Source organism: Astyanax mexicanus, chromosome 17, assembly GCF_023375975.1.
Source record: "Astyanax mexicanus isolate ESR-SI-001 chromosome 17, AstMex3_surface, whole genome shotgun sequence".
Lineage (NCBI taxonomy): Eukaryota > Metazoa > Chordata > Actinopteri > Characiformes > Acestrorhamphidae > Astyanax > Astyanax mexicanus.
In genome coordinates, this window is record NC_064424.1 from 46,168,813 (window position 1) to 46,183,226 (window position 14,414).

Here is a 14,414-nt window from a genome sequence, read left to right on the forward strand (position 1 = left end):
CCATGTGGGGCATCTTATCTCCCAGGGGTTCCATTTGTTTGTGTCTCTGTTTCTGTGACTTGAGTCAGGTGGGGCATAAAGGGTCTTTATGTCCAGGATGTCTCCAAGAGTCTCCAAGAGTCATGGGAAAGATCAGCTTTTATCATTGTCTATGTTGGCATGGAGGGGGCTGACTGTACTCTGTGTCTGTTTAATCCTCATTAACACACACATCGTTAAGTATGTGTCTGAGATAGTATTGTAAATAGAAAATATTGATATATTAAAGAATTTTGTTTTGTAATACTGTATAAATATTCCTAAATACAGTATTGATTTTTTCTTTTTTATCTAAATAAATAAATAAATAGTATATCCCCAACACAAGGATGGTAAAGACTAGCACACGCCTCCTCCGATACATGTGAAGTCAGACTCCTCCTCCAAATAGCATCACAGCACTTGGAGGAAAGCGCAGCGACTCGGCTCCGATACATCAGCTCACAGATGCCTTAATGGCAGCGATTAATGGCGCCCCAAATACAGCATTGATTTGTAATTGTTAGTTTAAATGTAAAATAGTGCTTATTTAAAATTAGGATTTTATAAGTAATCATGAATAATAAATAATATTCATATATATATATATATATATATAATACAATACCAGTAAAAGGTTTGGACACATAATAGTGAAGTAATCTAGATTATAAAGGAACACATAATGAATCATGTAGTAACTATTATCTATATAATACTATTGTCTGAGGAGCTGTTTGTTAACTTGTGGTTTCTGAGGCTGGTAACTCTGATAAACTTATCCTGTACAACAGAGGAAACTCTCGCTCTTCCTTCCCTGGGGCAGTCCTGATGAGAGCCAGTTCCATCATTTCATTGCGACTGCTTAGTTGAGTAGTTGTTGCTTCTCATAATCTGGATTAGAACATTACTCAAATATTCACTATTCACTGTATACCTGTAACTCTACCTCTTCACTACTTTACTTTAACTGATGCTCTCAAACACTTTATTATTAAGAGACAACAAATTCAAGTAATTAACTCTTGATGAGTTCAGCACAGCTGTTAACTGAAAGCCTGAATTCCAGGAGACTCTACTTCATAAAACTGACTGAGAAAATGCGAAAAGCCAAGATGAAGAGGACAGCTAGGATGTTTTTCTAGAATCTAAAATGCGGAACATTTTTTTAATAATGACAAATCACAAAATTTAAGGTGTGTCCAAACGTTTGACTGGTACTGTATCCTGAAATATTGTGTTTTTCTCTGGTTTGCAGGAGAATTGTAGTTGAATTCTGTCTTAAATCACACACATTTTCCTCTCTGTCCCCTATTTCTCTCCTCTATAGTCTCTATAGCCTGCTTCCTCATTTGTGATGTTTATCTCTAGACACCTCCATCTATCTCTCTGTGCTTCGAGACGTCTGTGGTGTTGTTGGTGTTGTTAAACGGATTCTAGGTGATGCTAAAAGGTTTGAAAGGTGCTGAAGCGATTGTAATTCTCACCCGTTGCCCTGCTGTCCCTCCTCGTTTTTCCCAGCCCGTTTGGAAGGTTTAAAGTAAACAGTGAAGAAGAAGAAGAAGATGCCCTCACCTTATCTTCTGCTATGTGGTTCTCCTGGGGAGTGTTGCTGAACTCTGGAATTGGAGAAGGTAAAACCATCAAATATAATCTACTTTTATTCTGCTTAGAGAGAATAAACACGGGAGAAAACAGACTATAAATAATTGGATGAGACAGAGGGGACATTGAAAATAGAAGAATGACCCTAGAATGGACAGAGGTTTTATTTTTGCTTTATTATTTTTGCTGTGTATGCCCACAGATCAAAATACTAAAAATGACTCTGCGTTGGGTGCTCATAGCTATCTTACGCCCCCTGAACAGTCTATTTTTACCCCATTTAAAATAACATCAGAATTTATTAATAAATATATACACTGATAGGCGTGGTGGTGTGGAAGTGAGGTGTGTTTAGATAAATTTCTGTCGTGTTGCTATATATTGTGTTGGTGGAAAACAAAGGAGCTCCACTGACTGATTAAAACCCTGACAACAGTCAGGGTTACGTCACACGGACTCGCTGCAGTGCACAAACCCGACTTTTAACTCAACAATAAAAAGAATAAAGAATAAAATAACATTACTGTTCCCTTAAATTAGCTACTGGTGTATCTTCAGAGTGTGAGCACACAGGTCAGTATCCTCTACTGAGGCGCACAAAAGCAGAAAAGAGCAATGCTGTTAAGATACCGACGCGCCAAAGTCAGAGCTTACCTGCCTCTTAAAGGGAATTAAAGGCAAGTGACACACTGATTGGTTTATTTCACGTTACACCCAAAATTAACCACATCCATGAGTAATTTGGAGAATTAATAAATGCCTTTTACAAGTTTCGAGCCGCACAATGCGACTGTTTTGTGCCAAATATACACCAAAAAGCCCTAAACTGAGAAATTGATCAGTGCACTATAGATCGCTAAAGTAGAGCCCTTAATATCTAGAATAATATTTGAATTGCAGACACAAGAATTACATTTTTGAGTTTTGCTTTGTGAGTAAGCTGTCCTGAAGGTCTGAATCTGAATAAAAATCAATCAAATACTATTTAAAAATCGTATTTGTTAACATTCAAGCATCTAAATGTATTGGATGGTGCTCCATTGCTCCATTCTTATCTATTGGCAGTTCTTTGTCTACAGGAACCAGACAAGCTGTAAGTGTGCATTTGCACAGCAGTTCCTTAATGCCTTAATTAGAAGCAGTGTCCACAAATTCTTAAACAGATAGTGTGTAGCTCTAATATATACCACTCTAAAAAGAAGAACACACCAGTATGACATCAGGTATGGTGGCGTGTGGATGTATTCACCAGTGGAAGCCGCTCACTTGTCTGTTCTGGTGATGTGATGTGACTGCCGTCGCCGGCAGCAGCAGCAGCAGCATGGTGAGTTCTGAAGTGAACATAAACATCTTATCAGATCAGATGCAACCAAATGCCTTAAAATGCACTGGACCGAGCTTCAGTCTGTGGCTGGACTATGATCCAGTATATAATACTTATGCAGTGATGGAAAGAAACAGGAATATTTCTTTACTGACCCTGGTGAAAAAAATATATACACAAGAAATGTCTAAGTAACTATACTAACAGAATTATGTACTTTTAAATAAATGAAAAGTTTTTAGTATGCTCAGGGCGCAAAAAAAAAAACCCCACCATGCGTTGCTCAAACCATGCAAAAGACATGAAACTAAAACAATCAGCGTTTTACTAGTCATTACCTTTAAGAGCCTGGTGAGCTCTGACTTTGGCGCATTCATATCTTAACAGTGTGGCGCTTTTGTGCGTCTCAGTAGAGGAAACTGAGCTTCTCGTTCACACTGTGAAGCTACGCCAGCAGCTCATTTAAGGGAACAGTAATGTTATTTTATTCTTTATTCTGTTTATTGTTGAGTTAAAAGTCGGGTTTGCAAATAATACCCAAATATATACATCAATTTTTGCTTACAAAGCTTTAACCAAAGCACTATTCAGACGGGATTAGTTTCACACTACTACTCAGTGATAAAACTCCTGCATCTGGACTGCAATTGAAAAAACAGGAGAACCAGTGAGTTTTTTTTAGGCTTTCTCGGTCACATGACATTGCGGCGTTCAGTAGCTCCTCCATTTCCACTCGCTGTTGAGGTTTTTTTTACGTGGATTTTCGTGGAAGTGCGCGTCCAAAGTGTACAGTAATTACGGTGAGCTGCAGTGGACAAAAAGCTATTTTATTAAAGGCGAGGAGACGAAACTCAGAGATGTGCGTCCGGACGGGACTAAAATTACCGGAGGAGCACAGAGTTCAGAGAAAAACAGTAGATAATTCAGCCTGCAATTTTTTATCTCAGAGGACGTCTGAGAAAAACACCTACATGATCGTTCTGGACGGGAATAAAATCACAGAGAGAAAATGACCCCAGGACCCCCTGAGAAACTAATCCCATCCGGATAGGGCTATAGTTAATGTCATCAGGTCAAAAATAAATCGATGTTGCTTTGGCATTATAAAATCTAGCTGTTGAAGCTCCAATATAAGAATGTCCAAAAAATCATCAAGTTAAAATACAAAAGCTGGGCACAGAGGAACATTAACACATACACGATAACCAGACACGATTCGTGTAACATATAACCATATAACCATAAAGGCTCCGACTCTACATCAGAGTTAAATCATTAATAGAGCATTCTTAATACATATATACTGTACATACTGCTCGTCCACTAGAGCAAGCCTAACCTAATTACAAAGAAAACGTGGGTTTATCTTCCCTGGGGCTGAGAGAACTGCAGTGTATTTAGTTGGGATGTCAAAAAGACTTCCTTCCGGTCCACATCTCTGCAGATTTTAGCCTTCTGCATCATTAAACACATCTAACACTAATTAACAAGGCCTTTGTGAATTGAACTCTGGGTGTTAGAAGTGGAAAAATGTAATCTGTGCTGAATTGTGGCCTAAAAGAAACCTTGAATGGCATCTATAGTGGACAGCTTCTATAGCCTCTGTAGACCCTGTGTGCTTATTTGGGGCAGTACATTTCTACTTCTCTGCTCCATGATACTTTATTTTTTAAAATGTTGACCTTTGGCCTCATATGGAGACACCCATACCATGCCTGTACCATCTAGTGGTCACATAACAACATTAAAAAACAATACACTCAATTTATTGATGGAAAACAAGAATGCAGGAATCCCAGTCAAAGGTTTCTACAGCCAGTCCAGGCAGAAACATGGTCAAACAATGGTTAAAAATGTTCACTGACTTTTATGATTGAAACTAGTTTATTTACTTACTGTAGAAAGCAACATTTTGTTTTAGGATTAATTTTTAAATATTTTAATAAACAACTGTCCCCATATGAGGACATTGTTTTTTGCAGAAATGACTTCCTATTCCTAACATTTATCCTGTTATTGTGGAAGATTTTAACTATTTTAAATCTGTTACATTTGATTGGTTCTGTATTCTTCTTCTCTTTTTCTAGGCGCCCCGCGCAGCTTCTCAGCGAGAATCTTGGGCATGGTGTGGGCTGGCTTTGCTATGATCATTGTAGCTTCCTATACTGCCAACCTGGCTGCCTTCTTGGTGTTGGACCGGCCTGAGGAGCGCATCACCGGCATCAACGACCCAAGAGTACGTTCCTCATGAAATCACACATCAGAGATCAAAGTTAAAATAGTTTTTAATTTTTCGTTATAGTTTAATTTTATTTCGTTTGGACCTTTCCTCCTTTTCTCCTCCAATTCAGTTCGTTTTAATTAGTGTATAGAGCAGGTTTGCTAGTTTTCATTGGTTTTAGCGTTAGTTTCTTTGTTATTTCTAAGGTGCAGGATTTAAAAAATAAAACCTCAACAAAATAAACCATTAAACAATATATATTAAGTTACTTACTACTTAAAATAGCCAATAGACTAGAACTCACATTAACATAAAAATAAAAACCTAGCCATGAGACACAGATAAGAAACCCAATAAACTCTACAGGTTTTACTCATTTTTACCAGAATTACCAACAGAAAACTGCTTATTAATAAATGAACAAAGACGAAAACAAAGCATATTCTACCTTTAATTTCAGTTAGTTTTAGGTGCTCCATTCTCTGATCAGAACACTCCAGGTGAAGGAAGCCTTGATCATTTTTGAGGATCTTCAACTCATAGGTGAAATTATCTTTTTGGCAGCTGAGGAACCCATCGGACAAGTTCATCTACGCCACAGTGAAGCAAAGTTCAGTGGACATCTACTTCCGGCGCCAAGTGGAGCTGAGCACCATGTACCGCCACATGGAGAAGCACAACTACGAGAGCGCCGCCGAGGCCATCCAGGCCGTTCGGGACAAGTAAGCGGCGGGTCTGGCCGCGTAGTCAGTCAAGGATTCATTGGCTTCTGGGTCTCAGGTGTTTTCAATCAATCGTCGTCTTCATTTACGGCCTCAGGATTTAGCGTTCAATCCAGGAGATGCCTACTGTTGTCTTTCTCACTCACACAATATGCTTAATATTGAGTCTAGGAACTTCATCTAGGAACTTCTAGGAACATCTAGGAACTTGTAGGAACTTCTAGTAACTTCTAGGAATTTCTAGGTCATCTTTTAGGTGTTTATTAGGGAATCCAATGGGGGACAAAGGTCCACTTGTCCGGCATTGGATTCCATTTACAATCATCGTCTTTATTTACAGCCTCAGAATTTAGCGCACAACCCAGGAGATGCCTACTGTTATCATTCTCACTCACACAGTATGCTTAATATTGAGTCTAGGAACTTTTAATAACTTCTAGGAACATCTAGGTCATCTTTTAGTGCTTTATTAGGGAATCCAATGGGGGACAAAGGTCCACTTGTCCGGCATTGGATTCCATTTACAATCATCGTCTTTATTTACAGCCTCAGAATTTAGCGCACAACCCAGGAGATGCCTACTGTTGTCTTTCTCACTCACACAATATGCTTAATATTGAGTCTAGGAACTTCATCTAGGAACTTCTAGGAACGTCTAGGAACTTGTAGGAACTTCTAGGAACTTCTAGGAACATCTAGGTCATCTTTTAGTGCTTTATTAGGGAATCCAATGGGGGACAAAGGCCTATTTGTCCGGCATTGGATTCCATTTACAATCATCATCTTCATTTACAGCCATTAATGCCTACTGTTGTCTTTCTCACTCACAATATGCTTAATATTGAGTTTAGGAACTTCTAGGAACATCTAGCAACTTCTAGGAATGTCTAGGAACGTCTAGGTCATATTTTAGGTCTTTATTAGGGAATCCAATGGGGGACAAGGGTCCACTTGTCCGGCATTGAATTCCATTTACAATCACCATCTTCATTTACAGCCTCAGGATTTAGCGCACAACCCAGGAGATGCCTACTGTTGTCTTTCTCACTCACACAATATGCTTAATATTGAGTTTAGGAACTTCTAGGAACTTCAAGGGTCTTCTAGCAACTTTTAGGAACGTCTATGAGCGTCTAGGTAACGTCTCGTAACATCTAGGAACATCTAGGAACGTCTAGGTCATCTTTTAGGTCTTTATTAGGGAATCCAATGGGGGACAAAGGTCCACTTGTCCGGCATTGGATTCCATTGACACTACCTACAGTATAGGAAGGGGGTTTATAATATCTATGGTTAATAAGTATGATACAATAACACGCAAAATGGGTGGAGCAAAGGTGGGAGGGGGGGTGCCATGAGTGTGTTGTTACTCACTGTACTGTTGCACCGTAACCCCCCACCCTTCCCCTTCCTGCCCCTCCCCCTCCCCCCACCCCACTCCCCAACAGCAAGCTGCATGCTTTCATCTGGGACTCTGCGGTGCTGGAGTTTGAAGCCTCGCAGAAGTGCGACCTGGTGACCACGGGAGAGCTGTTTTTCCGTTCGGGCTTTGGCATAGGCATGCGCAAGGACAGCCCCTGGAAACAGAATGTGTCCCTGGCTATTCTCAGGTCTGTCCCAGCCGAAGCAGCAATATACTGTACGCTATTGTATCTTTCGTTTTTTTACTTGGGTTCTTGTTTTTTTCTTAGATCTCATCATCCGAAAAAATCATTGCTCTTACTCATCTATCTCTCTGTATCTCCCTTCTCCCGCCCCCTGCTCTGATGTCTCTTTGTGTGTGTGTGTGATTGTATGTATTTGCTCTGTTCGTGTATGTATGTCTATGTGTGTTTGTGTATATGTGTATGAGTGTCTATGGGTGTGTGTGTGTATGTATGTGCTTGTGTTTGTTTTTTTTTTCACGATCGTGTGGGAATGAAGGTACCGTCAGCTTGATGCTCCGTAATAACGTTTGACTTCTCTCCTCACTCCCCCCCACACCCCACAGTTCCCATGAGAATGGCTTCATGGAGGACCTGGATAAAACCTGGGTGAGATACCAGGAGTGTGACTCAAGGAGCAATGCCCCAGCCACACTCACCTTTGAGAACATGGCAGGTATGGTCCACTCTCGGGTGCAGATAGTCTAAAAGAGATTGGACAAAAACTGCAGTGGCGAGGTACTGTAGCCTTTTTTTGTCCAATACCTTTTTGTCGTTTTTACTTTTTTACAGTGTTTATTCCTCTCATGATAATCTGTGTTGGTGCTAAATACATACAAAATGACAGGTGACATAAAAAAAATGTGTCAAAAAAAGTCAGCCAACTCAAACTACTAGATACAGTGACTGATTTCAGAGAGTTTACTTAGTTAACTCAACTTAGTGTTGCTAAACGTTCTCATACAGTAACTCTCATAAAATATATATTAGGCTGCAGTTGAAAACTGTATGTTGTAAGATTTGTAAGCTTAGTCTATGGCCCCTCCCCCTCAATTTGTTTAATATTTATTCCAATCTGTAATGTACAACTTCCCCTATTAAAGCTTTAATTGTCCCAACAATTAAAGGCACACTATGCAACACTTTGGCCCAATCCCATTTCAGGAAGGAGTTGAATCCTGCCCCTTAAGAAATGGGAAACCCTTCGAAAGCATCCGATATAGTTAACTTTAGGGCATATTTTATTGTATGTTTTCAGAAAGGGTGGAGGGAGATTGGGTGCAGAAATAATTTTTTTACTGTCCATTCCTTAATTCCTCTGTGATGAGGAACTAGAATTAGCTTTGATTAGCTTTTATTTTTTATTTATTTTTCCATTCCTCCTTAAATGCTGAAACCCCTTGTGTCTGTTGAACCATTTAAGGTGGAACGGAAAAGTTAGACAAGGTAGATTGCTACTGAGACAAACTACTAGCGATCTTGTTTATGCTTGGTATGAAGAATTTGGCCATAAAACATTGAAACTACACATTAAACTATGGTAATATTGTGATAATCGTCACATTTAACAAGGAAAATACTTGGTTTCTTTGGCCGCCATCTTTCTAGTGATTCTCATACCCCTCAGTTTAAAGTGATAGAATAAACATTTTACACAATATTTTACCAATAAAACAGAAAAAAAAATGTGAGTTAGAAATTAAATCGAATTAACTCAAAAAAGACAATGCAATCTGTTACTTTGTCAGTTTAAGGTGGACTGACTATAGTTGTCACACTGTATTTTTGGTGTGAAGCACATTATATTGCTGTTGGGCCAAAATGCAACTTATCTTCACGTAGGCTATATGATGGGAACATATCATGAGTTCCAACAGCAACGATACATGGATTATATCTTCATCTGAGCTCCTCTAAAGCCTCCTCTAAGGGTTGGACCCGAGTGTCCCTCACAACAGAAACATCTCCTGTCTTTAAGGCTAGTTTTTGATGATTTTCTGCATGTCTGTCTGTCTGTCTTTCTCATCCAGGTGTCTTCATGCTAGTCGCTGGTGGCATTGCAGCAGGGATCTTCCTCATCTTCATCGAGATCGCGTACAAGCGGCACAAAGACGCCCGCAGGAAGCAGATGCAGCTAGCCTTCGCGGCCGTCAACGTCTGGAGGAAGAACCTACAGGTAAGGGATCTCCTCCGGACAGGAGGAACCGTAATCCTAAAGATCTCCCCTATAACATTCTTTACTCCAACAAGGGTCCACTGCTGAACTCTGAGCCTGGGTGTGTGTTCACTTTGGCCGGCTTGGAGACGGCCAGATGATGTCCTCGACCTCTGGCTGTACTTCTGCTCGTTTTTCATTTCTGGGCCTCCGATAGGCCGAGAGATGAGACAAACCCCGGGGTTGGTCTGGAACAGACTAGTCGGATCCATCCGGACCCATTGCTCTTGTCTGTCCCAACAGGACAATAAGGAGAGTTCTGGTGGTCAAGTTGCGGGCGCAGCTGGGACTCCATCTTTAGTACGTAATGCAAGCTGCTCCATTTCGTTGCTACGTCATTTTTGCTCCACAATCTGAGCATTTTTATTTTCTTTACATCGTTGAGAACATTTTAATGAAGGCTGCAGAACCATGCTTAGAAATCGATAGGTAGTTAATAGGTAGATATTCAGCAATTCAGCAATATGTTCCTATTGATTTTTGTATAACATCACTGCTGTCCAATGAAAAACACTTATATTCATTTTTGTCGATTTTTAGTTTACTACTTAGTTTAAACAGACAAACTGTCCCTTACACTGTGCCAAAATTTCTTGATGAACGAACCAATAGAAACTCTTCGAAATGACCTGAAATAAACTCTTTTTACATTGACTTCCATTAAAAGTTTACAAGGTTTTTTCTCTCTCCTGTAAAGTTGCTGTTTTAGAGATAAGTGTTTTTCGTTGGACAGCGATGATATGTTGTTTATCTCTAAAATTATCCGCTGTTTTAAAGTGGATCCCACTTTTTTCTTTGTAAACCAAGCAAAAATAAAATATAAGATAACATTATATATCAGCAAATATCAGCGAATATCAACTAATATCAAGGAATATCAGAATCGTCATGAAATAAAACTACACAAGTGGGGTTTTTAAGAAGAAATGTCTTCTTAAAAGCGATTGGTGAACAAGGCCCACTGTTCCTACGTACACTATATGAACAAACGTATTGGGACACCCCCTCATTCTTCATTCTTCTAGATTTTGGAACATTTCTGTGAGGATTTGATTGCATTCAGCTACAAAAACAAGAAAAAAACGTTAGTGAGGTCAAAGATGTTGGTGTAGGATGATCAACAACCTCATCTACCTCATCAGCCTCAACCCAAAACTCCTTAACTCAGTACAAAAGTACAAAAAAAATAATAAAAGTATTGTCTCAAGCTTTATCGTTCTAGAGAATGCTGCAGATTGCACCATCTACAGCTGTAGTCCATGCCTGGAATTAGTATGCATGGTGCCAAAAGCTTCCAGAGATCTTATTTTTATGGCAGTATATTTTTGCAGAGACTAGATAAGCTGTGAAAGCAATGGGTGCAACCTAAAATAGCTAAATGCTACTTTTTTTTATTATTTACGATTATGAAGAGGTGTTCTATATATTTGAGCATACAGTGTATGTGTTGTTTCTTCAACTAGCACAATTCTCTACCCAATTTATAAAGAAGAAGAAAACAGCTAAATGGAGTGCACGCACCTTTTAAATGGAGTCCTTAGCAGTGCTAGTAACCTTCAGATTATCCCCAGTCTCTTTATGGGCAGTTCAAGATTAGCATGCTAGCTGTAGGAGAACCATAGGAAAGGAAGACAGAATCATATGTAGTCATATGGAATATGGTATGTTTATTTTTATACTGTATTTCTGCGTGTGCATCAGTTCAAGAAAGAACTGATGTCACAAAAAAACAAAAAAACCCAAGGGCAAAGCTCTCAGAAGCTCTTTCTATATATATATATATATATTCATATCCAGGCCATGCTTCAGGCTAGCGGAGCACAACCAGCTGAAGCTCCAGCCCTCACTGAAAAAAACGATGAGTAAAATGAACTTTAAATAGGTTTTGCAGCTTCCTGCATTTGCTTTTTTTTAAGTAAATTTAATTTCAGATAAATTTAAGTAACTTCAACTCGGTTGAAGACTTAAATAGAGTTACACAGAGTAAATAAGAGAACTAAACTTCAGTCAATCCTTTCTTTTAGTAAACTTTACTTAATATCTGCATACAATATTACCTAATTACAATTACTTAATTCATACAATATTACTCAAATAATTTATGATACATAATATATTATAATTCCTGAAATTAAAATATTTCTAGTTAAAACACATGGAAATATTTACATAATCTCAAAGATTTATTCTGTAAACAGACCAAGTCTCACTGTCTCAACACATGGACGGCATGTAATATATATATTTTTAGTTTACTAGTATAAAGAATGTATTACATGCCATCCATGTGTTGAGACAGTGTAATATGTGTGTTTTAATTAAAAATATTTAAATTTCAGGAATTATAATATCTTATCTATCATAAATTAGGTAATATTGTATGCAGAAATGAAGTAAAGTTTATGTAACATTTAACTCTTGAAACTTGAAGTTCGAGTTGAAGTTACTTAAATTTATATGAAATTAAATTTACTTAAAAAAAAAACAAATGCAGAAAGTTGCGAAACATTTTTTAAAGTAAATTTTACTCATCATTTTTATTCAGTGTATATATATATATATATATTCATATCCAGGCCGTGCTTCAGGCTAGCGGAGCACTCACAGCTGAAGCTCCAGCCCTGTTTTCCAGCAGTTCTCAGCGCTCAGGCTCTTGATTTGCCCTCATGCCCTGTGGCTTCTGCTTTGAAGCAGTGTGAGAGATCTCCAGCAGGGCTGTGGGTGGGTTTTTGGAGAGGGGGAGGGTTGGAGGTGGGGGGTGAGGGGAGGCATGAGGCACTGTGAGACTGTGATGTCTGTGTGGAGGTGGCCGGCTGTGCTTTGTGCTCACTGACTAAAGGTCAGAGCTGTGCTGTAATACAGACAGCAGAGCCACAGAAAGGTAAGATCACAGTCTCTCGTCTGTGTCTCGGCAAATCAATGTCCTGAAAGTCTCACACATCCCCACACTGTGTTCACTCTCCAGCCGCTTCATTAAAACCACCTCCTTTATCGCCTAGATATCAGGATACTTGTGTAGTTACATATAGCAATTACTGACTGTAGTTCTGTATCTGTTTCCCTGTATCTGTTATTGTTATTATTATTATTATTATTATTATTATTATTGTTATTATTATTATTGTTATTATTATTATTATTTTTTTTTATTATTATTATTATTATTATTTTTTTTTTTATATGTTCTTCAATACTCAGGACCGCTCATAAAAACTGTTGCAAATTAAAAAATAAAAAAGCATAACTTGGTTGCTTTATTATTCTTTACAGTTATTTAAAAAAAAATATTTGCATTAGGTTTTTGCTAGTGTTTGCATTTATTTTTGTGTTTTTGTTGATTTTCTGGGGATTTTCTTTAGATTTTTGTGGATTTTTTTCCTACTAAAGTTGTTTTTGCTTCTGCTTCATTTTTTGCTTCTATACTGTTTATAATCTGCAATTCAGTTGTACTGTATTTATGAGTTTATATTTTTTGTGTAAAGATTTTGTCCTTAACAGTTTTACATGCATTTCTACTGTATATAGACAAATACTCTCATAATGTGAGAAAATCCAGAATTTTATTCATTTTTACTTTTTTTTTTCAAAAATACTGTCAGTTCAGGATAATAAATAAAGTTTAAAAGTTTGAATGTCATTTAAAAAAATCTTACACAGTCAAATCTATGGAATTTATGCCAAAAGTTTAATTTAAGAATCAAAAGAAAACATGTAGGTTGCAAATTCAGAACTGAAAAAATATAGCAAATATATATTTTTAAATATATAAAAATTAAATAAATATATAGACAAGTAAATAGTAAAAATAAATAGTAAAGTAAAGTACTCAGGGAAACAGAACCAGAAGGACTACAGTGTATAAAAGAAGGAGGTGGTTGTAATGTTGTGGCTGGTTGGTGTACTGTATGTGTAGCTGTGTTTGTTTGTGTACTGTATGCGTATGTATATGTATATATGTATTTGTGTATGTTGTTGATGCACACAGAAGACACACAGAAGGTTGCATGTTGTCTCCTGCTAAGCCAAAGTGGAGGAGAAACTACTGTTTCACAGTGTAATTGCAGTGTAATTGCAGTGTAATTGCATTGTAATTGCATTGTAATTGCAGTAATTGGATTAGACTCCTCATACTTTTCTCTATGCAGTTCCTCCTTGCAAGACCTCCTCCTTTCTTAGCAGGACTTTACACTTTACCTTTACACTTTGTGGTTTGAGAGCTTGTGTGTCGGCCTACTCGTGTGTATGTCTTTCCTATGTGTGTGTGTGTATAATTATGTTATGTATGTGTGTGTGTGTACACATACAGTATATGTCCACATGCAGGTAAATTGAATTAACTCACATACTGTAACAGGTGTGCTGCACTTTTGAATAACCCATCTGCACTGTGAGCCCGGATAAATTAAAATTACTTAAAAAATTGGAGGAAACCGGCTGCCTTAAAAAAGTTAATTAATGGGTAATAAAAACTTGAGTTAGCATAAATTAAAACATTAAATTATTACAACTAAAAGGGAAGTTGATTTAACTTTTTTATCATTTTTGTTACACTGTAAGACTGGATAAGTTGAGTTTTCTTAACTTTCTTAAGGCAGCTGGTTTGCTTAATTTTTTAGTTGAATTTACGTAAAAAAAATTGAGGAAACGGGTTGCCTTAGAAAAGTTAAATAATAGGAAATGAAAACTTGAGTTAGCATAAATTAAAACTTTAAGTTATTACAACTAAAGGGGAAGCTGATTTATTTCTATAAGGTAGCCCAGGGGGAATCACTACACACTGATGGTGAGTGTCTTTCAGAATCTGTTGGACACACCCAGTATGCAAATATATTGTGACAGAAGCCAATGGAAATTAAGCTGTTAATGGCAAAACAGACTAAACTCA

At 37.8% G+C, this 14,414-nt stretch overlaps 1 protein-coding gene across 15 annotated transcripts in view; it reads left to right on the forward strand.

Moving 5' to 3' along the window:
- Positions 1-14,414, forward strand: part of grin1a (glutamate receptor, ionotropic, N-methyl D-aspartate 1a) — a 66,196-nt gene that overhangs the window by 36,046 nt on the left and 15,736 nt on the right. For 8 of the 15 annotated variants that reach the window (XM_049466326.1, XM_049466331.1, XM_049466332.1 and 5 more), the window contains 6 exons: positions 1,540-1,652; positions 5,035-5,183; positions 5,733-5,890; positions 7,339-7,500; positions 7,881-7,990; positions 9,345-9,490. In XM_049466326.1, the coding sequence (XP_049322283.1) occupies positions 1,540-1,652; positions 5,035-5,183; positions 5,733-5,890; positions 7,339-7,500; positions 7,881-7,990; positions 9,345-9,490 (838 nt within the window). Of the gene's footprint in view, positions 1-1,539; positions 1,653-5,034; positions 5,184-5,732; positions 5,891-7,338; positions 7,501-7,880; positions 7,991-9,344; positions 9,491-9,772; positions 9,830-14,414 lie in introns of all 15 variants that reach the window. The other 7 variants (XM_049466324.1, XM_049466323.1, XM_049466329.1 and 4 more) reach the window with 1 other exon arrangement.